At 42.1% G+C, this 26,034-nt stretch overlaps 1 protein-coding gene across 1 annotated transcript; it reads left to right on the forward strand.

Annotated features, from left to right (window-relative positions):
• The first annotated feature begins 1,435 nt into the window (after positions 1-1,435).
• lrrc17 (leucine rich repeat containing 17) lies at positions 1,436-26,034 on the forward strand. The gene is made up of 5 exons (XM_023418002.2): positions 1,436-1,705; positions 10,739-11,129; positions 12,593-13,091; positions 22,014-22,169; positions 25,027-26,034. Exons 2-5 carry the CDS (start codon positions 10,857-10,859, stop codon positions 25,461-25,463), a joined length of 1,365 nt encoding a protein of 454 aa, XP_023273770.1. The 5' UTR covers positions 1,436-1,705; positions 10,739-10,856; the 3' UTR covers positions 25,464-26,034.

Genomic DNA, 26,034 nt, shown 5'->3' on the forward strand with positions numbered 1-26,034 from the left:
CACTGGTGCAGGCAGAGAGTGTTGCGATGTGTGCGTACAGTAGGTCTTTTGCGTGTTTGTAGGTGGGGCTACTGTATGTTCACTATCTGCTGCTAAACAGACAGGTTGACTGTTTTATAGACTTTGCAGAAAAACTCTCTAGGTGTCCGTCTCGGCCCCTCCTGTCTGCCGAAAACACTTGTTTTGGTGTAAGTGCCCTCAAGTGTTTGGCAGTAAACAATCCATTTAGGACGGTGCAGAAGGGTGGTCCTAATATGGAGCTGTTTCTCTCAGTGTTGATGCAGAGGAGAGAGAGGAGAGAAGAACAGAAGAGAAGAGAAGAGAAGAAAAGGAGCAGGCGGCTGTATTTTGATTATCAGGATCACTGTCTTCTGGCACCATAAAATTACACAGAATGCCCTTTACTAGTCATCAAAACTATTCCCATGGGAGCTGTTTTGTGTCACAGTGGAACTGGTTCATGTTAGTAACAAGTGGTAAGGAATGTCCAGCTACTATGGGAATCCTCACTGCCTCATAAGTAAATATACAGATGTACTACAGTGCAAAGCAATTACACAGGGTTTAGCTCTGAGGAGGCCTCGGGAAGCTGGATCCGATTTATCATAAATGTCAAAGAAATGAAAGGGATTTGAATAAATCTGTGTCTGAAAACTTGTGATACAGAACTGAATGGTAAAATCACAAATGGGAAGACCATGTCGTTCCTGATTAAGCATAAATCTACAGAGGTGTTAGCGGCTCTGTGGCTGTACGAGCGTCATCAACACTTCACTAGCCTCGTTTCATCCTTTTTGGAAGTCATGATTTAGCGAACTTCCCCATTCGCTTCAAGGGGATCATGGATTTAAGTGTTAATGGTCATTTTCCGCGATAGTCGTTGAGACGTTTTTAGTATGGATCATAGCGCTGGACCGGCTGACTAACAAGACTGACAGTGCCATAGCCATTCCCAGAGCCACGCTGTTAGCTAGTGCTGAAAAGTAGCAGGGCAGAAATGAAAGGCAATCCAAGGCCTAATAACAAAACAGCAATCAAAGGCAGATGTTGGAAGTAGACCCAGACTTAAAATTGCTAAAATTAACATCCTCAAGGCCTTTCCCTTCTGCTGGGGAGGATGACACCACAGAAAAACCACATGGGTGTTTGCAGTGTTTTTAGTGCCACCCAGATGCTCTCGGAGTCCATCAGGCCAATTAGCAGGAATATCCTAAAGGAAGTCCATTGGTTTAGCAGAGGCGACCAGTGCAAGGTTGCCGCCCTCCTACATATGTGTGTGTGTGTGTGTGTGTGTGTGTGTGTGTGTAATGCTAAACCAGACACAGCTTTGAGACTCCTTTGAGTTTTTTTTTTTTTTGCTTGCAGGCTCTCTCTCTCTCTCTCTCTGACTCTCTCTTCACACTCTCAGTGCGATCCAGCTGAGTGGGTGAAAAGTAAGAGAGTGAGTGAGAGTGTGTAAGAGAGAGAGAGAGAGTGAGAGAGAGAGAGAGAGAGAGAGAGAGAGAGAGAGAGAGAGAGAGAGGGAGAGTAGAAGCAGCAAGTCGTTCGTCCCTCACTCCGGGCTCTAAGTTTACAGGCAGCCAGGCAGGATTTTCTTGGCTTGGACGCAGCGCTCATGACAGGATTAGGAGCCGGGGACGCGGGACCAACCGGAGATCTGCAGGTCCTAGTGGACGAGCCCGAGCCAGATTCTCTCCCTGCACAGGTAGGACTGAAACCCTCACATTGTACCATCAGATCTGTCTATCGGCAAAAGATTCTGCAGCTGAAAGCAAACGTGCGCCCCCCCCACCACCCTCCCCTCCCCAAAATCCTTCCTGATACAACATTCAATACTCAAGAAGATTTTCTGGCAAGTAAAGTTTGGCACCAGAGTTTTAGTTCTTGGTGATAAAAACTGATTCCATCAAGGCTAGAAAAAAAACCCACAGCATATTATTTTAATCTTGATCTGAAATGGTTACAAGGTTGCATAATATGTAATAAAACCCACCAGAGGATGATTTTTTTTTTTCCTAAAGTTTTTACTAGAATTGTGACTTTCCGATTTTCTTAGGGTTTTCCCTTTGTTCCTTGGAGACAGGCACTGATAGTGAATTCATAGACAAAGAATGAATGCAGTGCTGCTATGCTGAAAACTTACTGTGTGTTTTCTGATAAGTCACTTAAAGTTAAGCTGCAGCAACACAACATTAAAACACGTGTCCATTATCAGAATTGGATTGGCGCAATGACACTCGAAACATAAGATATGAATGGACCGAGCTGAGCTACTCACAAGAAGGTTGCATAACATGCAATATCTCAGTTGGATTGTACTGTCTGATAGAAAAAAGAAAAAAAAATCAAAACAAGAAATTAATTATTGTCTTCATTACATTTGAGCTGCATCTTTTTCCAGCTCTGTATTTGAGGATTTGCTGAAGTCAGCACTCTTTTTCTCATATGAAACTCCTATTTGAAGTTGCTCAACTTGTGCCAAGTTTACTGAGGGTCATTGCAGCCTCACATTAATCTTAATTTCCCCTGGAGTTAGGCTAGTTGCTATTTTTAGATGCTTCCTTAATGCTTTTGTCATGTAATTGGCTGGAGGCCCCATGCACCAGAACTAAAAAAGCACTAAACACTGCCATGGTGAGGCAGTGTAGCTCAGCAGAGAGAGAGAGAGAGAGAGCTAAGAGTGCGGGGTTCATTTACCTACTTGGACCCTCTTTGGACAGTAAGAAACTCTGGACAGCCATGGCCAACAAATGACTCATGTTCACTGAATACTCAGCCTATTCTATGTTTTTAAAAAAAGAAAAGAAATAGGATTTGGAGAATTTGGTGTCAGCTATGAGATTTTGCCAGAAATAAGATTTCAAAATCCTCTAAAGGATGTCTGCATGGTTTATTGCACCACTGTTTGTACAGTATACTTGCTGGTTGTTCAAGTGTCCATATGTGTGTGTGTGTGTGTGTGTGCAGCTGTATGTACATCCACACAGGGAGTTACATGCCCCTTGTATAAGATTCAGAAAAAATTCCAGCCTCATGCAGCGCAGAGAGGGAGCGACGTGTGGTTTTACTCTGGAATTTTGCACCGCTTGACTTGCAAGTTTACTCTGATTACAGTGAGAGAGACCCTTTTACTTATGTTTCTGCTGTTTCAGCTGCAGCCACAGTTAAGTTTAAGTGGAACACTTTGTAGTAAGAGGGGAGGGAGAATTCTGTGTGTGTGTGTGTGTGTGCGCATGCGTGTGTGTGTGTTTAAAGTGCAGATGTGTCTGGCGCCAACGCAAACAAAACTGTGTGTGAAACATCTCATGACAGTTTTTTAACTCCCTGTTTCTAATGAAGCAGTTTGCACACAGGATTTCTTGATAGAAAGTAATAGACTGGAATACACAATTAAACACAGCAGAATATTGCATAAGATTAAAATAAAACCTTTCCCCAACTCTTCATTTTTTTCTATAAACCTGACACATTTCAGCAACACAGTAATTCCGGGTTTAATGTTTTATGATGGGGGTTATTGTTCTCATAGTTAGCTGCAGAGCATGAGTAGATGCAGCCAAGAAACTGGGAGGGAGACCACACCAATGCCTGATAACCCCTCAGCTGAAAGCACATTAGGAGTTGCATGGACGCGCAGGCGCCGGTGCATGAGACACTGACCTCTATCAGGGCTATTCTGCTATTCCTGCCTGTGTGTTTGGCCTCTGGAGAATAAGGAGAAAACAGATTTCACATGGGTATACTATAAAGGAGCATACACACGGACACACGCTTTTGGCTTTCCATCGAACATCTACTTTCAGATGTTGGTCTTTTTGTGTGTTCATCACCTCTGACCCTGCCTGTAAAAACCAAGCTGTCATTTTCTGCCCCCCCCCCGTCCCGTCCCTCTTGCCTCTCCTCTTCTGCAGAAATGAACTTGTCTGGTTCCAATTAGGCTCTCAGGGATGTGTAAGGGTTCTCTCTTTCTCGCTCACTCTCTACATACACAGTATATGTCTGCCTCTGTCACTGTCTCGTCCTCTGGTGTCGGGTTTAGGGTCGGTTCCTTACATCCTTGTAGGTGCCATCATTCTTTCCTTATGTCCTTCTTTGTCTCTTTGCTTCATGGTGGGGCTGTTACATTTGGGAACACACACACACACACACACACACACACACACACACACACACACACACACACACAAAGGGAAATGAGCCCAAGGGAAACAAAGTAAGGTGAGCTTACTGGGAGGCTATAGCTGGCAGAGAAAACTCACCTATAAACTCACTCCTTGTTTCAACTCTCAATTGAATCCGTCTGTCTTTTCTGCAACAACTGACTGACTGACTTTCCGCCTGCTTCCCTCCACGTATCTATCTATGCAAGCAACTTGGATGGAAGCTGAATGCTTTACATTTTTCTATTAGTAGCTCAGGAGAAAGGGCTCGTTCTTGTTTTCGCAGCCTCCCCTGCTTGTTCTCACTTTCTCTCCCTGCAACACAGTGGCCCTTGTGTTTCTGCGCTGTGTTTCCTCTGGAGGTCTGAACTCTTTCCATCCCCAGTGGCCTGTCCAGTGTTATTGGAGCGTGAAGAGCCTCCGTGGGCAGCTAGTGCAGGAAGAGACTGAGCAGCTTCAAAGTTTTTTGCGGGTGAGGGTGGTGTTGACATGGATAAGTGTTGGATAAGATGTTTTATAGGTAGACCTCGCTTATTCCTAATGCTGCAAGTCAAGTGTGCAGTGCCCTTTTACCCAACTTGTCTTCATGTTCATGTGTATATGTTAAGCCAAGAACAGATATTATGTAATGTCCCTGTAGTGGTGGAAAAAAAAAAAGGGATTGATGTCTTGCCACCGGATTGAGCCTCGGACCATTCAGAGCCAAAACCTTTACATAAAATAGGTTTGATTTTTATGAGTGCACAAAACTGAAAGCGATTCTGTAGTTTGACCCGCAAATTTACATCAGACAGGGTCCGCCGTATGTGCTGTTGCCTCTGTTCCTCGGCCGCTCATGTGTTCCTAGAACAACAGAAGCAGAGCGGTGTCACCTGAAACCAAACAAATCCGTCTCCCCTCTTCGCCAGGAGGAACTTCCCTTTAGCTGACATCATGATATTTTCTCTCCCGTGCAACTTCAACGTCTAACATTCTTGAGCCTGGTTTTTCTTCTCCATTCTGTCTTTCACCCCCCCCACGCCCCCCACCCACCAACCGGTGGTTTCTTTTTTTTTTCGCTGAAACATTATTTGGGAAATGGTTTTCAAATTTGTAAACTGCCTCCATCTGTATTTCTCTTAATCCAGAGTCGATGAGTCTTCTTCTCTCGCCCCCTCTTCCTGACGTAGGTGGTACGGGATGATGTTCGAGGCCAACCGGTTTGTGTTTCCTCCTGTCTGCTGAGGCCAAATGACCCATTTGAACCCACAGACAGTTCAGAGAACACACATGGACACACAGACACACAGACTGCGTCGGGGTGTGGCTCTTCTGTGTGTTTTTTTTTTATATATTTTTTTTTTCTCCATTCACTGTCCCTGTATGGGCACCTGCAGTATATGTCCCTCCCTTTTGTCTATCTGTATGAATATACTGTTGTAATATACTATGTTATATGTGTCTACATGTGCGTGTGCGTGTTATGTTGAGGTGCTTCATTTGCACATTTGCACTTTGACCTCTGGTTCTTCGGCAGAGTGGTATAACTTCCTCTGTCAGCACTGAACTCCTGCAAAACCGCCTGCTTACACCTGGTTAAATTACACGTTATACTTCCCTGCAACACTCACTACCCTGCTTTATATCATTATAATGTAAGTGGTGTGCTACTGTACATGCAGTCACTGAATCACTTTAGTTGATCTCTCACTCTCTCCCATCAAATTACAGTATCGTGTACAGAGTATTAGGATCAAAAAAGCTGTTACAGCATGAAGACACATGATATGCAGTTGGCGTTGGAGTTTCAAGTCTTCACTCCCTGCACCCCGTCACCAAAACAAATTCCACACTAACTAAAGCATTTATTCAGTGGTTTGTTTTGATTGAGAGCACGCTGGTGCTGAGTATTTGCTGTCCCTTCCTTGTCTAAAAGACTGATTAGCTAAATTGTTTTGGTTTGAAAAACCATTTGAAAGATTTAAGGCAAACTACCAAATGAAAACTTTTTCCGTTTGCTCAGCAGTTTGCCCAGCACAATGCAGTCGAGTGTCTGTTCGGTAACTGGAGCTCTATCGCAACTGATGACACAATCATACTTGCTGTTACAACTACATTTCTCTCTGGGGGGTTTTCTGGCAGTGCTGTCCGATTGTGGTCTTCCTGTAAAAAAAAAAAAAAAAAAAAAAACTTACCTCATGTGGTTGAAATGTGAAAAGTATTGAAAATTGAGCTGGGCGTGATTTCAAAAAATAAAATGTCTAATAATTAACACCCAATATAAAACACTATTTCTGTTAACAGAATGACCCTGAGGCATTTAAGCTACACTCTTGTTAGCATGCAGGTTACTGTGAACAAACCGATAAAACTGTCAGCCACATGCGGCACTACATGAAGTATGTGATTCATGGGATAATCTGTTTAACTTTTTCAGCCTGAGAGTCTGTTTCATTTGGTCTTCAGACAATAAAAACATCATACTTGTCAAATAATACCCCATGTCTCTAAAACTAAGCTAAATTATGACTTTCAAATGATGGCGCTGGATAGTGAGCATGTTAAAATAGACAGTGATCTTAGTTCTGTAATCTACCTTTCTACAAAATTTCTGTTACTATGACTAAGAGCTCTGTCAAGACTAGGCATAGCAGTGCTTTTAGCTAAATGCTAACATCAACGCTAACATGCTGATGTTCAGCAGGTATAATGTTTGGTGTGGTCATTTTAACTTAACTTATGATGGCGCTAGATTAAAAAAAAAAAAATCAAGGGATCAAGTTATAAGGAGCATAGGGAGTGTCTCTACAAGATTTCCTGGAAAGCCATTCAATACTTGCCGAGATATTTAAGTCTGGACCAAAATAGTGGTGTAGCTAACTGACAGTCCCCTCCCTAGAGCCATGGCCAAAAACAAAAACCTCAAGCTGGCCCAAGAGAAATGATAAAATTAAGAATAATAACCGCAATACTTAATCTGTGGTTTCTTATTATTTAGCATGGACATGCTGTATTTCGTCATCTGTAACTCACCTACATCTTGTTTTTAAAAGAAAGGCCAGATTCTTCCCACAAACTTGTTTTTCCAGGGTCCGAACTGAGACATGATGCTGCCACATTTCATGTCCAGACCAAACTTGGTTCAGGACAGATGACAGAGGCAGCAATACCTAAAGTATTTAGAGCAATGCTCCTGAGGAAATATCTGACTGCACCATGCTGGATGTTTATAGACAGAGGGAGACAGTTTTTTCTTCGAGACGGCTTTGGGTTGGCATGGATTGACCAAAAGGAGCTGGGGTGGGGAATAATACTAGACTGGAGGGGCTAATTCCGGCTGGTATGGGCATGAGGTGAACCGCAGGGATGGGTTTGGCTTGAGTGTGCATGTTATGGTCCCAGTTGGAATGTGTGTTGGGATACTGCAGGCTGACCGTGGCTGTAGTTTTCTAACAGGGGGCGGAACTTTCGTTGCTCAGCAGCTGTGATGTGGAAAAATATCTGAGCAGTATCAGCACCGGACCAACTGATTAGGGATCAGGGAAGGAGTCATGGAATCATCATGCTCCAAACATGAGGAGGAGCTGTAAGTTTAAAACTTTTTAAATAAAGCACTTAAATTAGTCATCCTTTTTTTTTTTTTAACCAACCCTTCACATGGGTGAGGAATATAAAGAAAAACCCTGAACAAACGCGTAGCGAAGCACAACCAGTCCAGATGGGTTTGTGCACTGTAACATGCAATTCTCTTACCTCTACAGCTGGAAATGAGATGTTATACTGGCACAAGACAGGCTTTGTCAGTGATGTGAGTAAATTCAGAAAAATGAAACGCACTTTGTTTTCTGAAAGACGTCATTAGAGTATACTACATCCTTCAAAGCAACCAAATCTTAACCTAGAAACACCTGTGAGAGAGTTCAGAGCAAGATGTGAGACAGTGCTCCCCGTGACAGTAATCAAAAACTCCACACGGAGGAAGAATTATGTTCCTCCTCCAGCAGAGCTACAGAAACTTGGAAAGTCTCTGCCAAAAGACATTGTGGACGCTGTTGGTTTTTCCTTTAATTTGTCACCAGTACATCCCTAATATTTTCTACATTATGTGTATTTTGGCGGATGTGGCTATGATGCACTGGAGACTGTGTTTAATGCTTTACCCACTGATCTGCGCAGGACTATTGGTACAGCTGGGTCACAGTAGTGTTTATCAATCACCTGTACCAGACCAAACGACTTAGCCTGGGAGGATGTGTCTGGGTCTACTCAAGACGCCTCAGTCTAGTCTACTCTGACTGTTTGGCCTGGCGCGAGTCCCACCTTGTGTCGAAACATGTCCCTCATCAGCTGCGCGATCATGCGACGCAGACACAAGAACATGTGCTCGCAGTTGATGCACAGAACCCGAGCGTACGAACAGACAAACACACGCAAATGTATAAAGGGCATCCCTTGCATGTAAACATGGGGAAAGAAGAAAGACAGACACAGTCTGGTGCACACTGACAGATGGGGGCTGAGAGGACCGACTCATTCAGTTTCTGTTGGGTTCGGAGTAACAGCTCACTAGAAGTATATTACAGCAGTGGAGGAAATCAAACTTTTTTTTGGTTTGCTTCGTTGGAGTCCATTGATAGTTGGGACAGTTGAGGAGTGCTCAATGGGCCGGAAAGACACATTCTCAGCTGTTTCTGCCTGTAGCTCGCTAACATGCCCAGTCTGTTATTCACAATGGAACGGCACCATCTGCATTGACAGGCTTGTTCCACTGTGTGAGAGACTGGAAGACTGTAAGGGGGCTGCGGTTGGGTATAGTTGGAATGACTGTGTGCACATGTGTGTCTGTATGTGTGTGTGTGTGTGTGTGTGTGTGTGTGTGTGTGTGTCTCTCTGTGTGTGTGTGTGTGTGTGTGTGTGTGTGTGTGTGTGTGCACTGCGTCTTGGCAGGGCTGTGGGCCTTGCCCTTTTGCCTCCGATCACACAAGAGACCCATGACTCACTTATTTTACCATAGAACTTGCACACACACACACACTCACCCACCCACGCAGACACACATATTTAAAATTATCAGGAAGAGCAGGGAGTCCAGAACAAGTGGTTATGTAGCAAAAAAAAAGAAAAAAAGACAATCCCCATCATTATCAAGCTATAAATTTTAATATTTCCAGTCTTGAACTTTTCATATTTGTGGCTGATGATAGTTTCCCAGTTTGGCCGTACAGACAGGCAGTAAATCAGGATAGAAGAGCCAGGTAGTGATTTGGAAGCAATAGATTGACATGTTTGGAAATTTGCTTATTTGATTTTGCTGAGTGATGAGAAGATCGGCACCACTCATGTCCAACCATTAACTATAGGGCTACAACCGGTGGCCAGTTATCTGAGAATTAAGACTTGAAATAGAAGGAAACAGCCAGTTTGGCTCTGCAGTCTGACTAATTTCATGTTTTACAGCAGGTTGTGAACTGTCACTATTTCTTGGTGAGGAATAATCCAGCATATACCTAAACTTTAACCATATCCTAACCAAAGTGGTGGCAGGCTATGAGTGATGTCGGGACAAGTTTAGATTCAAACTAAAGCAGATGTGGATCGAGGAAATCCTGAATGTTACATACAATATTTCACATTTCAGATGTCGTTTTTTTTTTTTTCTGCAAATAGAAACAGATACATCCTATACAACACATAAGCGCCCGTAAACACACGAGCGTAAACATCCTGTAGGTGGATGGATGTTTAAGGAGAATTAATCAATAATGACAGCAGGGTGAGACGGAATCAGCAACATGTGACGAGAGGAAAGAGAGACAAAGAGAGGTGGACCGTGTAATAAGATCAGGACGCAGAGAGGTGGAGAGGAAAGGCGTGTTCAGAAAGATGGCCGGGGGACAGGAAGAGAGAACGTCTGCGCCTGGTTCGTCGGTAGTAGAAAACATCCCAGAAAGAAAACAGCACTTTTACTACAAGCACATTTTAACCCTTAAGATGTTAACATGTAACAAATGTCTGTCTCTCTTTCCCTCAAACCCCCTTTTCCTGTTTCCTCTCCCTCTCTCAGCGCTCACTCTACCTCTCCACTAACTCTTTCAACATGTGCGCTGTTACCATCTCAGTTGTCAGCAAGTCTCCACATGCAACTGAGAGAAATCCCTGTATATTCTATTGTGTTTGTGACTTGATTCTCTCTACCTGTGAGTCTCACTAACAGAATATACAACCCTTTCTTCTTTTTCAAGTATTATTTCTTACGTTTTATCCGTGCATCATTTCTGTGTCTTACCAATATGCTCATTTGTTTACCGTTGACCTCTCTATTACGCATAAATGTATCCATCTTCCAGGGAAACGTGCTATTTTGCATAAAATTAAAGCTGTTTCGACCGTTACCTCCTCCTGTGTTTGTGCTGCTGGTCAGTCCTGTTTTGTCTACTATCCCATAATGCTTTGAATGATGTCCCACATCCCATATAAAATGACAGGGGTGAGATTCAGAGCTTCAGGGGAAAAATATGGAACTGCTAGAACTGTGGGTCTTAATTCACTCATGGCTGTCACTTTCTTCTCTCTCTTTGTTTTTCTCCTCATACACACAGCTGTGACCGGCCCCGTCACACCAATACATCCGACAGCAATCTTCCAAGGTTGACCTGATTACCGAGAGGCCTTCCCTTCATCCTCCTCCTCCTCCTCTCTCTCTCTCCTCTCCGCATCATGCGTCTCCTCACCACCCTTCTCTTCTTCCTGCTCCTCCGGTCAGCGGAGCCCCGGAGAGGCCCTCGGTCAGGGGCTGCGGAGAGGGGCGCCAGGGGCCGTGTGCGAGGCAGAGGCAGGGCGGGGGTCATGAGGCGTCAAACCCAGGAGTGTAAGGAATACATGGAGGCGGGAGAGAAGTACCTGGACTGTCAGGACAGGCAGCTGACCACCGTGATGCAGGACTGGCCCAAAGACATTCACCACCTGCTGCTGGCAAGAAATAAGATTCAGGTACAAACAGACAGTTTGCACTTGCATAGTGTAAATAAGAAGAGACGAGACACAGACCACCTGCCACAGTTGGACACAACACACTGCTAATGATATTTAACAGATTCTGAGAGCGCCTTGTAGAGTTTTACATAACAATTAGTGTCTCAAGCTTCTAACTCTGAGCATAAACCCAGCCCGGTTGTTGATGCCACGAGCATCTGTGCACCATTCATTTGGTCTCGACATCAAAGACACACTTTTCCACCACGTGTGTGTGTATATACGTGTGTAGGTTTCTGCATGTCTGAGTGCACACACAGGATGTGTGTCACAGGTGTTGACAGGAACGAAGCCAAATGCTTTGCCAGCGAGGTAACAAATGAGGACGAATGAGTTATAAACACTGATCAAATCGGTAAAATAATAGCGTAATTAAACTTCACTTTGGGTCGTTGAATGAATGAGTAGTGAAGGAAAGAATGAACAAAGTGGGCTTTGTTTTATTTTTAGCTGCATCTTTGGCCCTGTTGGATTTTGCATAAATGTATGAAATATTACTGCATTTTGCACTTAAAGCTGCAATATATCCATACTTTCACATTACCGATGGGTGAAATGACTTTGTAAAACACCAAAACACCAAGCAGCTGTTACCGACCAGCTGGTGAACGCAGTGGAGCACTTACGAGCTAAAGAGCTGAATATTCGAACTCTAACAAGAATGTTTGTTTTTGTTAAAAGCTCTTCATGCTGGCCAGATAGGATGCTGATTGTGCAGTAATGACTTCAGAAATTCACTTAGTAGTTGAGACAGCTTTTCATCACTGGAAGCCAGTATTTAGTGCTCTCCATTAGATGATTACTGAATGAACCACTGGATGAAAGAGTGTATTATTCAAATACATGAATGTTTTTACTTGTCAGTTTGCTGACTTCAGTACAAAAAAAGAAACCTTCTTTCAACCTTTTGACTTCCCTGTGTGTGGTGCTCAGCAACAAGGGATGACAAATACATACTTTCATAAAAGTATAAAAACATTAATTGAAAAAAAAAAAACAGCCAGGTACTGTTGTTTAAGCTACTCATATAAGATCAAATAATGCTTTCGCTGGGGACTATGTTAAGCTGCGGATTAATACACATTTGGTGCACTGGTGAGTATTTACAGCAGGACAGTCTTTGTGGTATCAATTTAAAATACAGTGCACGTATTCATCGTGACGAAGTCACACATGTGCCAGTGCAACGTTGTAGCCCTCTCATGCGTTTATAACAATGGAGCTCTGTTACTCTGAGGAACAAGCTGTGTGAAGTTTGGGACACACAGACGGTCGATGTTAGTGGGATCAATTCGTATTACAAGCAGAGTCAACAGTTAACATATCAGACAAGGTTGTTGGCAGCTACTCAACCAGTACACTGTGCAGAAAATAATTTAAAAAAAAACACAAAAACCTAAAGTTCATATCTCTCTGTTTAGGTTTTGAGGGACAACATGTTCTCCCAGTTCACCAAGCTGAAGAGCCTGGACCTCCAGCAGAACGACATCTCCATGGTGGAGGACGGAGCGTTCAGCGGCCTCTCCCAGCTCACCACCCTGCTCCTCCAGCACAACAGACTGAAAACAGCCTCCGAGGAAGTCCTGCTCCCTCTGCCCCGCCTTACCTACCTCCGTCTCTATGACAACCCCTGGAGCTGCAGGTGCTCACTGGACAGCCTGGTCAGGAAGCTGCAGATACCCAGCAGCCGCAACCTGGGCAACTACGCCAAGTGTGCGGAGCCTCTTTTACTGACGGGCCAGAAGCTGAAGAAGCTGAACGTGGACTCGCTGTGTGTGGATGACAACCAGGTGGACATCAGGCCGGGGGGTGGAGGTGGGGGTCGACCACGTCCTCCACCATTCCAAGTGAAGCCAGAGGCCACGTCTATGTGTCACACCTACATGTTCCCGAAACCTCTGCTGGACTGCAGCAGCAAAGGTGAGAGAATCTCAAGTTTGTATCTGAATTTATCTTGTGTCATGTTATCGCTGAAATGCAGTCGAATAATCTGGAGCAGAGGTCGCACATTTTGGATGCTGTTTCAGGATAACTGATAACACACAACCTGTCCGGCACCTGATAAGGATTAGCACACTGTTAAGACAGTATCTGTGTGGGTGGGTACTTGCTGCTGACATGGCTCCGTAGACTTTGGTGATCCTCTCACTTTTCCTCTAGCAACATTTTTGGTTTTTAGTGAAATATCTGCCATGACAGACGTCTATGCTCCCTTCAGGAAGAATAGTAGTAACTCTGATGATCCAGCCTGCCAATTACACATGCGCTTACTAGTTTGAATCCTTAGCCCTTTCATCTTTTCTAGAAATCCAGTAGCTATTATGTCCACAGAGAAGGGTCAGGGTTTCCTATTTATTCAGTGGCTACGATGTGTGACAAAAACAACAAATACACTGCCCACGCGGTCAGAGGAATGTCTTGTATAAAAAGGTGTATTTGTTAGGTTTGTACAGCACTCTCCAGCTGAAAGTTGCATATACAGTGAAATTGGCCATAAGAATTACTTTTGCTGCCTAATGTTTTGGTTGCAAACAAGCTGAGTAAGCACAGTTGTGTTTCTTGATTTTATTTGCCACATGGGGCGCCCGGACCCTCACAGGGAGGGGAGGAGCAGGCTCTGCGGCTGGTCGCGGTCTGTTCTTTCAAATTCTTGCTTTGTAAAAGTGGCACATGGCAGCTTTTGGTTCAAGGGTTTAATTTATATTCAAAGACCACTTTCTTCTTTCACTTTATGATTGCTTGAGGCGTTTTGATGAGTTGCATTTGTTTGACGTGTTTGCGATCTTGTGTGGTCTGTTGCACACTCCTCTGATTTCTACGACTACAGCGCCACCATTGTGTTTTATTCTAATTTGAATCATACCATTCATTAATTTCCTGCAGATTTGTGTTCTGCAAGAGATCTCAGGAGACAGGAACAACCACCAGCATCTCAATAGAGTCAGTATAGGCAGATTCTGCAGAAAAAAAGCAGACATCAATCTGGAGAAGATAAAGGAAGACGAATGCTTCTCCAACTTTCTTTCAGCTCCTCCAGTTTTCACATCTGGTTCTCTGGGTGTAAAAAATGCCACTTCAAAGCTGCCATCATTGCAGCTGTTACTTCCCCGGGGCGACAAACATTTTGTTTTTTGTTTCACTGTTGCAATTCAGAAGAAACAGAAATGATGATTTCTGAATTTGTGCAGAGAATTCACGCTTGGTTTCTTTTATGTGGGCTCTTTATACTTTGTTGCTCTCTCATCTTCTGCCTTTCGTCCCCCTCTTTATCCTTTTATCTTCTTAAAAGGCACTAAAACACGACTCCTCTGAAATAGCATCCGCTGTCAACACCCTAAACTGAAAGATTGTCTGTGTCCATGATTGAGACCAAGTTAGCTCCCAGATTTACATGAGGAAATGAATGCATCTATAAAATGGAGAGCTAATGCCCTTCGGAGAAAAGCCATCCTTCACAGAGAATCGACAAGCCAAAGCCACACAAGGCAGCGTCTGTGTTGTATAAATGCTTGAGGAAGCTTTTCGCATATTTTCCTAATTATTATTTTTTTTCTACAGTAGGACTTTTGAATCGATTCTTTATCTGAGTTTTTCTCACAGGCTGGTTCTCTCACCCATCTCTCCGCATCATTTCTATGCCTGATAATAACTCTCTCTGTCCTGCTTCCTTCTAATCCAAGCCCCCACCGCGAACGCGATGTGCGATTATTGCCTAATATATTGCAGCTGTTTTGCATGATATTCAGCGCATGGTCTTCTGTGCTTTTGATTTGCAAGGACACCCATGTAGTTCGACTGTAAGTTGAAACCAGTTGAGGATTAGTGTCTTTTCATTTCGTTGTTTTCACTTCGCTGGACTCCAGCATTAGTGTTTTCATTAGTTGCATTGGTTGTATTAGCTGTCAATCACAGTGCAAATCTAATCACGGGTAGATTATAATAAATTGATCATTTCATGTTATTTTTTCTCTAGCCCCTTTGGGTCCGTTCAATGATCTTAAACACTTACAGATGCTGGCAGAGTTTGGTGTGCTGTGGTATGATATGGCCTGAAGAACTTTGGGCCAACTAATGCAATATATAATCAAAAGCATATTACATTCTTCAAGTTGACTCTTATAAATTATTTCTCAAGACCCTCTGTCTCTCTGAGATTATGTGGAGTCGCTTGAGAAAATCAGAGCGTTGCTGTTCTCTCCATGTTCCATAATGAATTACCTCTCTGGCCACAAGAGAAAACAACTGATTAGGGTTCCACAAAGCAATCTTTTTTTCTGTCTGCCCCTTACTGACACCCTACCTAAAGCCCCCTGTGCAATGTGTATGTGCCCTGTTGCTTCCAAGTTCTCATTAAATTCACTGCAAACTGTACTCCTATGTTGGAAAAACTCTTTAACTTGTGATTTGTTTGTAGTAATTTGATATCACAAAATTTTATTAGGAACATTTATAATGTGAACACAATATAAATGAAAATAATAAAGCTCATAAAACTGTGGTTTGACACAGGGCTTCTCTATAAGAAATACAAAACAAGCTAAACTTCCTTGGTTCATATTGTACTTAAAAGGTTCCCTGTGGGGAATTTGACCATCAGTAGCACAATGAAGCAAAGTTTTTATGGGTGGGTCTTTGCCCTGAACAGTTGGTGGCGGTAACGCTCCAACAAACATAAAAATACACCAACAAAAGGCCATGAAGAAGAAGACTGCGCGAAAGCAACCACGATGTAAGCAATGTAGAATATAACGCACAAAAGAAAAATCCATAGAACACATTTGTTAGACCTCAAGGATGCAGGAAATGCTGAATGTAAACATAACCTTTGATTTCTTTACAAGACAACCACAGGGCACCTTTAAGTGTCAAATGGCCAAAACCAAAGGAAATGTTCTGGACCTAGGGCTTTTGAGGGCCCTCTTGGCCTGGGGTCCCAAAGCAGGTGTACACTTTGTCTGCTTGGTAAATCCAGTCTTGGCCAGGAACATGCCATGTAATGCAGCTGCAGGGCTGGCAGCTTTAAAAATCTAATTAACTTCAGCCAGCTCCAGCCACTCTGATGAATTAAATATCAGAATGACAATGATCTAAAAATACAGTGATTAAGTGAAAGGACATTTTGGAGAGGGTTGAAGTGTCTGGATGTGGAACAAATGGGGAACATGGTTTTCTTTCACATGGGATTGAAAAGAAAGCAGGCAGCATGAAATGGGTGGAAACATACTCTGATCTCTAGGTCTATGAACCCTATATTTTGTTCTTGTTGATCTCTTTCTCCCTGTTTTTGTCCCCAGTCTGCATGTCTCCCTTTCTCTGGTTAAAAGATGGTTTCTCTGAGGTGAACCACAGCAGATTTCAGGCTCCACACCATGCTTACTGGAGATCAATGCGATACAGAGTGGTCAGAGTTAATAAGGGAGCTCTTGAGGCTCTGTTTCTCAAGGATGGAATGTGGACTTTAGTCTGTGGTAGTATCAAAATATGCCTTCAAATTACTTCTATTTATGTCCCCTCTATCCAATGGACACATTGTTGAACTCCAAAATTGTATTCATTCTGGATTAGTTCTGATAGTGAAGCTATTATTCAAAATAAAAGATTTTACACACCTTATTGCCACGATGTAATATTTTCAGTGTTTGGAAATACAGATCCTGAAAACCAGTGAAATTACTCTTTAGATGTATATTTTTTCAACATATGGCACATTTCTGGTTTATTTTACTTGTAAGGGACCATATAGCTACAATAAATGTAGATGTGACCATCAGATGTATTGCACCGGAGTTACTTTTAAGCTAATTTAGCCAACATTACAAATGTAAAGCTTGGAGCAGTGATAATGTTAACAAAGGCCACATGAAGTGAGCTGTGAGAGATGTGAGAACGAGAAATGACGTGTCCAAATCTATCAACAGGTAGCATGAATTAAGTAGGCCATTCCACTAACGTTAGCATAATAGATTATAGATCATAATGAAAAGAAGTACCGTTGGCTCAAGAATAGTAATGTTAGCATAAAAAGGGTAACGTCAGTATGACAAAGGTAACATTAGCATTAAAAAGTAACATTAGCATAAAAAGGTAACATTTGCTTAACAAAATTAACATTAGGTTAAAGAAAAGTTACGTTAGTATATATGAAATTACTGATTAAACTCCCCTCATTCTGCCTGATATGTTATATTAGTGCAAAATCAACTTTTTTCCCTCTCCACACATGATGCTGCTCAGAAACCCGTCTACAGGGTGGTTTTGTTTTGGCCTAGTTTTAGACTTTGCCTTCGAGACTGTGCTCATAAGGTCAAGAAATCATAGGTTTCAGAAGTACCACAAAACCTCCATATAAACTTCAGGCCATTTGAAATGGCAACTGAAAAGTGACTCATGTACTGTATATGGTGTGTTGGCTGCTACCCAGTCACAATCACACCCGCATGCATGATATTATGTCAGGCTCTCCCTGGACGTCCTGGCGCACAGTCATTGGGCAGTTAGTCAGCAGGAAAAATGTATCTTCCATGATGTCATTTGAGCGAGACACAGAGGTAGAGAGCATGAATGAAAAAAAGACAACAGTATCAAACATCACGCTATACAATAGGAGGATTAAGCTGCAGACTCTGCCAGATGCCAAGTAATTTTGCAGTAGTTTGGGAACTGTACCGATGTTCGACTTCTGGGCTTTAGACTTTTCCAAAGACGTTTTTCAGGCAGAGGCAAAGAGGTCACTGAAAACAGACCATGAGTTACTGAGAATTTCCAGAGAAACCAATTGTTATGCTAGGTGGTTGTCTCCACTGTCCAGCCTAAGATTTATAGGGATTTTGCCTTCCCAAAGCACTCAGTCCTGGGACTCATGCTCTGTTATTTATTCATTTTTTTGGTTTGTAGAAAGAGAAAAGAAGATTATGTGTGCAAAAAATAAAATCAAACTTTTTTTTTTCAAAGAGCCTCTTAGGGAGTGCCTTTGGGAACTATAACAAAATCAAGGATTGCATATTTGTGTTTGTAACTATGTTAGCAAAGATGACACTTGTTCCCATGCGTGAACAAACAGATCAAAATTTTGGGAAATATACATGATCACCTTCATGTATGGAGCCAGATGAGATGATTGATACCACTGTTACACCTTCAACAGCCAATTAGCCTAGCTTAGCATAAAAATCTGGAAGCAAGAACTAACTATAAAGCTCACAAATTATTTATCGTATTTAAGTATCTCATCTTTTAACATGACATAATGTGACAAGATGTGTTAATCTATGTGCTTCGTTGTGAGTTTCCAGTGTTCGTGCTAAGCTGCTGACTGTCACTGTGAGTTAAAGCAGTAAGGCAGGAAACCGTGTTTTTTTGTTTTTTTTCAAAAACGTAGCACGACTTAACCCCTCTACACTATCAGCATAAGGGAGTACATGACACTGTAATAATGTAATTGTGAAATCATATAAACAAAGATGTCAGCATGTTTAGAAAAGGCTTTACCTCTGCCTCTATATCTTCTGCCGGAATGATGACAGAGATTTATCTATATTGCATAAAGCCCAAACATAACTCACATGAAAAAAAACCAGAGCCTAGAAACACACGGAAACTTGACACTTCTCTTGTTAAACATAAATGATAGAATAGATCCCAACCATGTTCAGGCTATTGAAAATAGTAAACAGGATATTATCACTTAGGTTGCATATGTCTTCATGTTAGACAAGCAACTCTACTGTATATAGCCTACTGTCCTTCCTCGGAAACCATTACACTTCTAGTCTTACATGCAGTTTAGCAGGTGGAGTTCAAGTGACTTCACATGAAATATAGTTAAACTGAGGAAGGCAAATATGAACAAATTCACAGCTACCTATTTGCTACCATACAGCACATCTAGTGCCTTAAATTGTTAAGAATAGACTTAAAGAAATGACTCCTCCTGTCAAGTCTGGGGAGTGGGTCCAAACCACAAAATTCACTGCACTACGCGCAGCTGACCCACAGAGTAATCATGTCAACACTGTAAAAGTAGAATTAACTGCTCTCCTTTCTACTGTCCAAACAGTATGAAACATATTGCACCATCTGCTCCAAACAGATTCAGTATTAATGCTCTAACAAAATATATTTGCAGATGTAGCTGTATATTTCACCTTTTGCAAAAATGAGAATAAATAATGGCACCACTGAAAGACATTTCATGGAATGAATGGTGAGAAAACGAGGGATAAACAACCAGACCACTGACATTTTTTTTCCCCGTAACTCGTAACTTATGTGTTCATATACATCATCAGCAGTGCTAACCCATTGCCTCTGGAGTAGGATACAGTATATAGATAAATGTCCAGATTAATGTTCTGCACAGCTTCTAAATCATGGAAATAGTTTAACTCTATCCATTTAAACTATGTTAATACTGCTGTGTATTAAGTACATTTGTTACACTAATGCATTGCCTATATGTGTTTTACTTATAAGGGGACCTCCATAAGATGTTTTGATGAATGACTGACTCAATTGCTGCAGTAAGTAAGTGTAGCCTGGCACTTTGACTTAAAGCAGGTGCTATAATTTAGACGCCAAAGAATAAATGATGAAATCCCACAAAAATGTAACAGGTAATTGTCCAGATTAAATCTTGGTAGTAATGAAGCACAAAGCACTTTCTTCTTCTTCTCCTTCTTTTTTCTTTGGACAGAAAAATTCAAGAGGGACAGATGTTCACATGTGCTCCAAAGTAATGACTCCAGCAGATTCAGAGGAAAAAAAAAAAAAAATCAGTCCAAGACCAGTAATGACTGAATGATTTTCACTTTTCCTGACATGTTCACTCTCTTTCTCACTCCCTTCATTCAGCAGTCCACTCTGTAGAGGCGCGTAGCAGATGTTAAAGTAGGAAAGAGCCTAACACTTTATCTAAAAGATTTGCTCCATTAAAAATTACAAGATACCCCTGATATAATGAGTTCCTGGCAAAACATTTAGCTCCAGGAAGCAATGCTAATCAAGCTGATAAAGAGGAGAATAGCTCTTTCTAGCTTTGCCTCAGCTTTTTCTTACCCAGAGGAACATACTGTCGGTCCACCAGGTCACAGACACCACTTGCCCAGTCCTAACCCACTGTCACAGCTGAGGACACAGTGCAGGAGATTATCCTCATTAGACTGTAAAACACACCGCAGACCACAGATGTATCTCTCTTGCACAGAGAGGGTTTGTTTTTTGGCTCAAAAAGTTTGAAGTCTGACTGATTTCTCAAAGGGAAGCCTGGGAATTTGAGTCTGATGTTTGTGCCAGAATTTTTCCCCCAGCTTTGCCTCATCTGAAAATCTGCTTGGACAAAGTTGCAGACATATGTAGTACACCTAAGGCAGGATGGGATTCCCTTTGGACTTCTGAGAAGAAAGTTCTCACTGTGGACGACTGAGTGCTTGTAATGTAAAACTTCACGGCCTCCAAAAAGGTCTTTTTCTGCATTTGCTGCACACTTCATCAGCTACCACTGCAACACACTGAACAATAATAACACATTTCCTAAGTGTATTGGTGTTGTATGTGCATGCTGTCGTGTGTGTGCCAGTCTGTCTGTGCAATTATATTATCTCAGTTGGTGATTTATGGCAACATGCCTTCATGATAACCTGCCCCAACATCTGTGGCAGTAAAGTGTGTGCATAAAGACTGCAACATCTGCACTATAAAAATGTCCTTAAGCATTCTTCTGTGTAAATAAATACACGCAGGAAACCGGTCCACATGCATGTATGCATGTATGCATGAATGCTCAAACGCACGCATATCGTACACAACTTTTTTTTCCCCTAAATTGAGGAAATAAAGCAGTCAGAGTAAAGATCGTTTGATTATGTCTCAGTCAGTATACACTGTCTAAACGCGCTTCAGTTTCCTCTCACAACCATTTTTGCAAACTGCTGCAAAAACAATCACCCATGTTCGTTTCGATGATACAGGTTGCAGGGACCAACTACTGAACTATACCATCATTCAAAATCCATAAAAATGTTTTGACTCCAAAAACGTTTTGATCCGACAGCCAAAAATCCCAGAAGTTGAAGTTGTGCAATAACGATCTTAACATGAATCTGGTTCTATTTATTATCTGCGGAGAAGATCCACATATCAAGATTAAAGCTCTTCTCTGTTGTGTTTATCTTTGGGATAAAAATTTGTTGGCAGTGACAGATCTTTATTATAAATGTCCCAGCACTGTGGTGGCGTTATAGCAATTGTGAAATGTGCTTCAAGCGTGGGACTTTGATTTAAAGCTCCAGAGAGGATCTACTGTCGAGATGGGAATATGTGGGAAATGGCTGTTTCATGCATTAGAGTTTTCAAAGACACTCTTACGGGGGGGAAAAGGTGTTTGTGTGTGTGTGTGTGTGTGTGTGTGTGTGAGGCTGGGAACACAACACTGGAAAAGAGCGGAAACACTCTTCCCTGGCACAGAAGTGAAATAGTGTTAGCCATGCTGTCACACTCGCCTCAATTTTGAAAACGCAAAAACACACAACCCACACAACATCTTGAAAAATGTATAAAGATGCAGACAGATTGGATTTCCAGCTGATTCTGAGACTGGGTCCTCTGTACATCTGCCTCAATCCTTTAAAACTATCAACAGGCATACATGAACGCATCTTTATTTGTTGTGTTATAAATACTTGCATTGAATTTCATTCTGTCAATTTGAAATATTATCTTCTTTTGAGTATTAAGTTTAACCTTTTACGCTCCTGCGCTTTCTCTCTCCTCTCAACACTCTTGCTACCTTCCATCTGCCCTCAGAGTGGAAGACCTTATGTTTGTCTTGTCTTTCTCCCCCTGCAGATTTGAACCACATCCCGTCTGACCTGCCATCTGACATAGTGAAGATGGATCTGTCCAGTAACAGTATCAAACATCTCAGGCCCAAACAGTTCCTGCTGTCCAAAGACCTCAAGCTGCTCAACCTTAGCGGCAACAGCCTGCACAGTATAGACACAGGTAACAAAAGAGCACCACCCTCTGTAACCTCACACACACCTGAGAACATATATCTGGGTTCTTTGAGATACTTCTTTCTGATTGGCTAGCAGGTGTTTGTTAAAATCACATAACAGGGACACGCAAATATACATGTCAAAAGACTAAAAACTACTGTTTTAACATTACTTGTGTTTCTGCTACATTGCCATATAACTTTAATAATGAAATGAGCTGAACTGAAACAAACTAGTGGTTCATAACCTGGGTGTCAAGATCCCTACCAGGGGTTTCAACATAAATCTGAGGTTCCTGAGTTGATCACATAATAGAAGTAGGAGTGGGAGAAAATCTTTTTCCTCTCATCTTGGGATTTTTCTTGTGAATTTTACATCTGAACAGTCATTTTTATTGAATTGAAGCAATACCACAAAAAAAAAAAAAGACAGGCAGACTCATTACTTTCTCCAGACTTATGATGTTTTGGGTCCTGTCTTCCTGCCCAGGAGGGAAATCCTTCACAAAACCTTGTAGTTTTATTCATTACCCTGCAACACATGTTGCAATCTACTGAAGCTCACCCTCTAAAACTAAAAACTGAAAGTACACTCTGTGTTACTCTGAGAGCTTGTGATAGCCAGTGACATATGGTCTCACTCATGGCTGTTCCTCCTTATTCATTTTTTTTTTTATTCAGTAAAATAAAAAATGATTATAATCATTTTCATGTGGTTGTTTATTTAGGCTTTTCATGTGGAGGATGGCCAGACAGGGAAAGAAAAATGAATGAACACAAAGGCCCTGGCATGCTGGGGTTATTATTAATACTGTAGATGCGTTTTTTGGTTTTATTTTTTTGTAGTAGCAGTCTCTCATTGTTTTGGCCAAATCTTGTGCCAGATTGTTGCGGCTTTTCTAGGCAGGACAACACTGAAATCAACAAAACAATAAAATTTTGAGTTACAGGAAAGTACAGTATGTCTGAAGGTCAATTCTCTGCACATGCCCTGTGACTAATAACTTGACATTTTAAGGAATTGTGGGGACTCAAACTTCGTGGAACTCCAAACTCTGCAGAAAAACATTTCTTAATATGCTTCCCTGTTGTAAGTGAAGCAACAATGAAGGAACATCTAATAGTGTGACTTATGCAACAGTCATATCTGTAGTCATGGTGACTCAAGACTTGAAAATTGTGTTTATTTGTTATGGAGACTTGTAGGCAAGATTGGCCCAGATCCGGGCAAACCCTGGGGGGTGAGGGGTAAAACCTTAATTTATCACGTCTGTCAGATGATAAATTAAGCAGCACTGGACTGGATGTTTTCATGCCATTCAGCCTGTTTCTTTGTTGGCACTGAGAATTTTAAAGCATGTACATTAAAAGCTGGAAAAGGTAATGACAGGTTTCAAAGCATTAACCTCAGTGGGAGCTGCGTTGTATGGTTCTGCGATCCTGGTGGGAGTGCTCATTTAAATACTTGGAGATTACTCTCTTTGCTTGAATTCATTCCGTGACAAGAACATTGACAGTAGTCTCAAAGGACGGTTTGAAAGAGCAGATGGAAAGAACAGTAATGGAAGAACTGACATGTCGCAGAGGGAAGCATGGTCATTATAACACTTATTTGCTTTCTCTCATGTCTGTACTGTAAATATGAAGCCAGACACAGCAGCCAATTAGCCTAGCTTAGCTTAGCTTAGCTTAGCTTAGTTTATTTTAGCTTAGCACAAAGGCGGAAAAGAGGGAAATGGCTAACCTAGCTGGCTCTGTCCAACGGTTGCAAAATTAGCATTTAGCAAACAAATGACACATAATGTATAAAGTCTAGAGGTGCTGGCAACAATGTGAGCAGGCATTATCTCATGCTGACTGTAGGACAAGAGGCCAAAATTGGAAAAGCAAGCAGATGACACCTGCCTGGGAAAATACCATGAAAGTAGTCCACACTGGGTAAACTACACCGACCTAATCTGGGAGAGTCAGCCTCCTCCGTCCCCTCCTACAGCTCCCTCTGTCTGTGTCATCTTCAGGGTCAAATGATGAAATAGCAGTAACTTATCTGTTAAAATGTTAAAAAAAAGTTCCCTGGTGTCCATTTTTCCTGTTCTTTCATGTCTCTCTCAGCGATGCCTTTATTCTCACCATATTTGTCTACCTCTATATGTTCCTCACGCTCCCGTCCTCCTCTTCTTCTTTTCCTCCTCCCCTCCTCTCTTCCGCCCTGTAAAGATCAAAGCTGGGCCCAAGGCTAGTGGACAGCGTGAAACAGTCTCCACTGTCCCATTACTCCTACTCAAACACAGAAACACAGACTGCTTACAATGTCTGGAACCTCTTAAGGACGTCAACAGTCACCTTTTTAACTCAGGTTAGTTAGATTTTGATGATCCTGACGTCAAGCTGAGTTCACGTCAATATAAGGAGAGCTCTATAAGAGACAACTGTGTCTTATTATCAAAATGATGACAATTCAGGTCAATTGGTTTTCTGTTCAACTATTCCACCACTGTACGCTTCCAAAATGAGCAACTAGCCCTGTGAAGAAAGTGGAGCATTTAGCTGCTAAAGAGCCAGATATTTCCCTCAGGAGTTGGTGGAGACCAAAAAAAAAAAAGCAAAAAAAGAGACTGGAGATTGGAGTTACATTCACCAGGGAGCCAGACACACAACTCCAAATGAATTCTAATGTTACTTTGTGTCTGCAGGATGTGCAAATAAGCAGCTGTTTGCTAACAAGTACACCACAACAACTTTATTAGGTGATAATAATGCAGCTTGTTGTGTTGCCCCTGGAAGGCCCCAAAAAATGTATTCAGACAGCAGTATGAGCTGCCACCTCATTTTCTTTTCTTTTCCCTTCTCCCCCCTCGCCAGCTGCATTCGCAGGCCTGCTGTACCTCCGTGAGCTCGACCTGTCCAACAACAGCCTCCATTACTTCCAGTATGGTGTCCTGGAAGACCTCTACTTCCTACGGCAGCTCTCGCTGGGCAACAACCCATGGATCTGCGACTACAACATCCACTACCTGATCTACTGGCTTAAGCACCACCCCGGTGTCTTTTACAGTGGCCTGATCTGCTCAGAGCCGCAGGAGTTCAGGGGCTGGCGTGTCGAGGATTACGTCAAGACCTACAACGGGGAATGTCCCAAGGATAAACAAACGGGAGGGACGGATAAAGGACAGGGAGGACAAGGAGGGTCGGACAATGAGGCGCAGGAGGTGGGGGAGACGGATGAGGACCAGGGTGAGCTTTTGCCTCGGCCCTTGAGAGAGAAGTTCAACAAGTTTGAGATCATCCGGCTGAGTTAGAGAGGAGGTGGATCAGTGGACAGGTGTTGGTTTAGTTTGGAGGGAAATTTACGAAATACGCCACAAGGCGGTCTGTGGACAGGCTAAAGAATGGATTACTAAAGGTAGACTCAGTGATTCAATGTTCAAATAAAAATGTGATAAGAAGAAGTACAAATTTGGGATAAAAAAAAAAACGTATTTTGGGCTTAATTTGATTTGATGTCTTTTTAAACGTTTCCCATTTTGTGTGGATGACAACAGAACATTAGTCACAGTGTCATATTGCTAAGTTTACCTTTAAACAAAACGTTAAGGAAATGCTGTTTGAGCTTTGTTTTATCTTTTTTTTTTTTTTTTTTTTGGCAGAACATTCTCAATCCAGTCTGTATCAGATCTAATAACCCCAACAAAAATGTCTCTGTATTTCCCCACACAGTGAACTGCAGGTGCTCTCTTTTTTTTCTACTACAGTAATTTCAATATTGAGTTCAGGATAAACTAGTAGTTTTTGGTCCTTTTTTTCATAATTGATGTATGATATTGTCTACCTGTTTTCTGGAAATAAAATCGGGTTTATTTTTTCTGAAAA

Source organism: Seriola lalandi, unplaced genomic scaffold, assembly GCF_002814215.2.
Source record: "Seriola lalandi dorsalis isolate HSWRI2012SDOR001 ecotype SW California unplaced genomic scaffold, Sedor1 jcf7180002054579, whole genome shotgun sequence".
Lineage (NCBI taxonomy): Eukaryota > Metazoa > Chordata > Actinopteri > Carangiformes > Carangidae > Seriola > Seriola lalandi.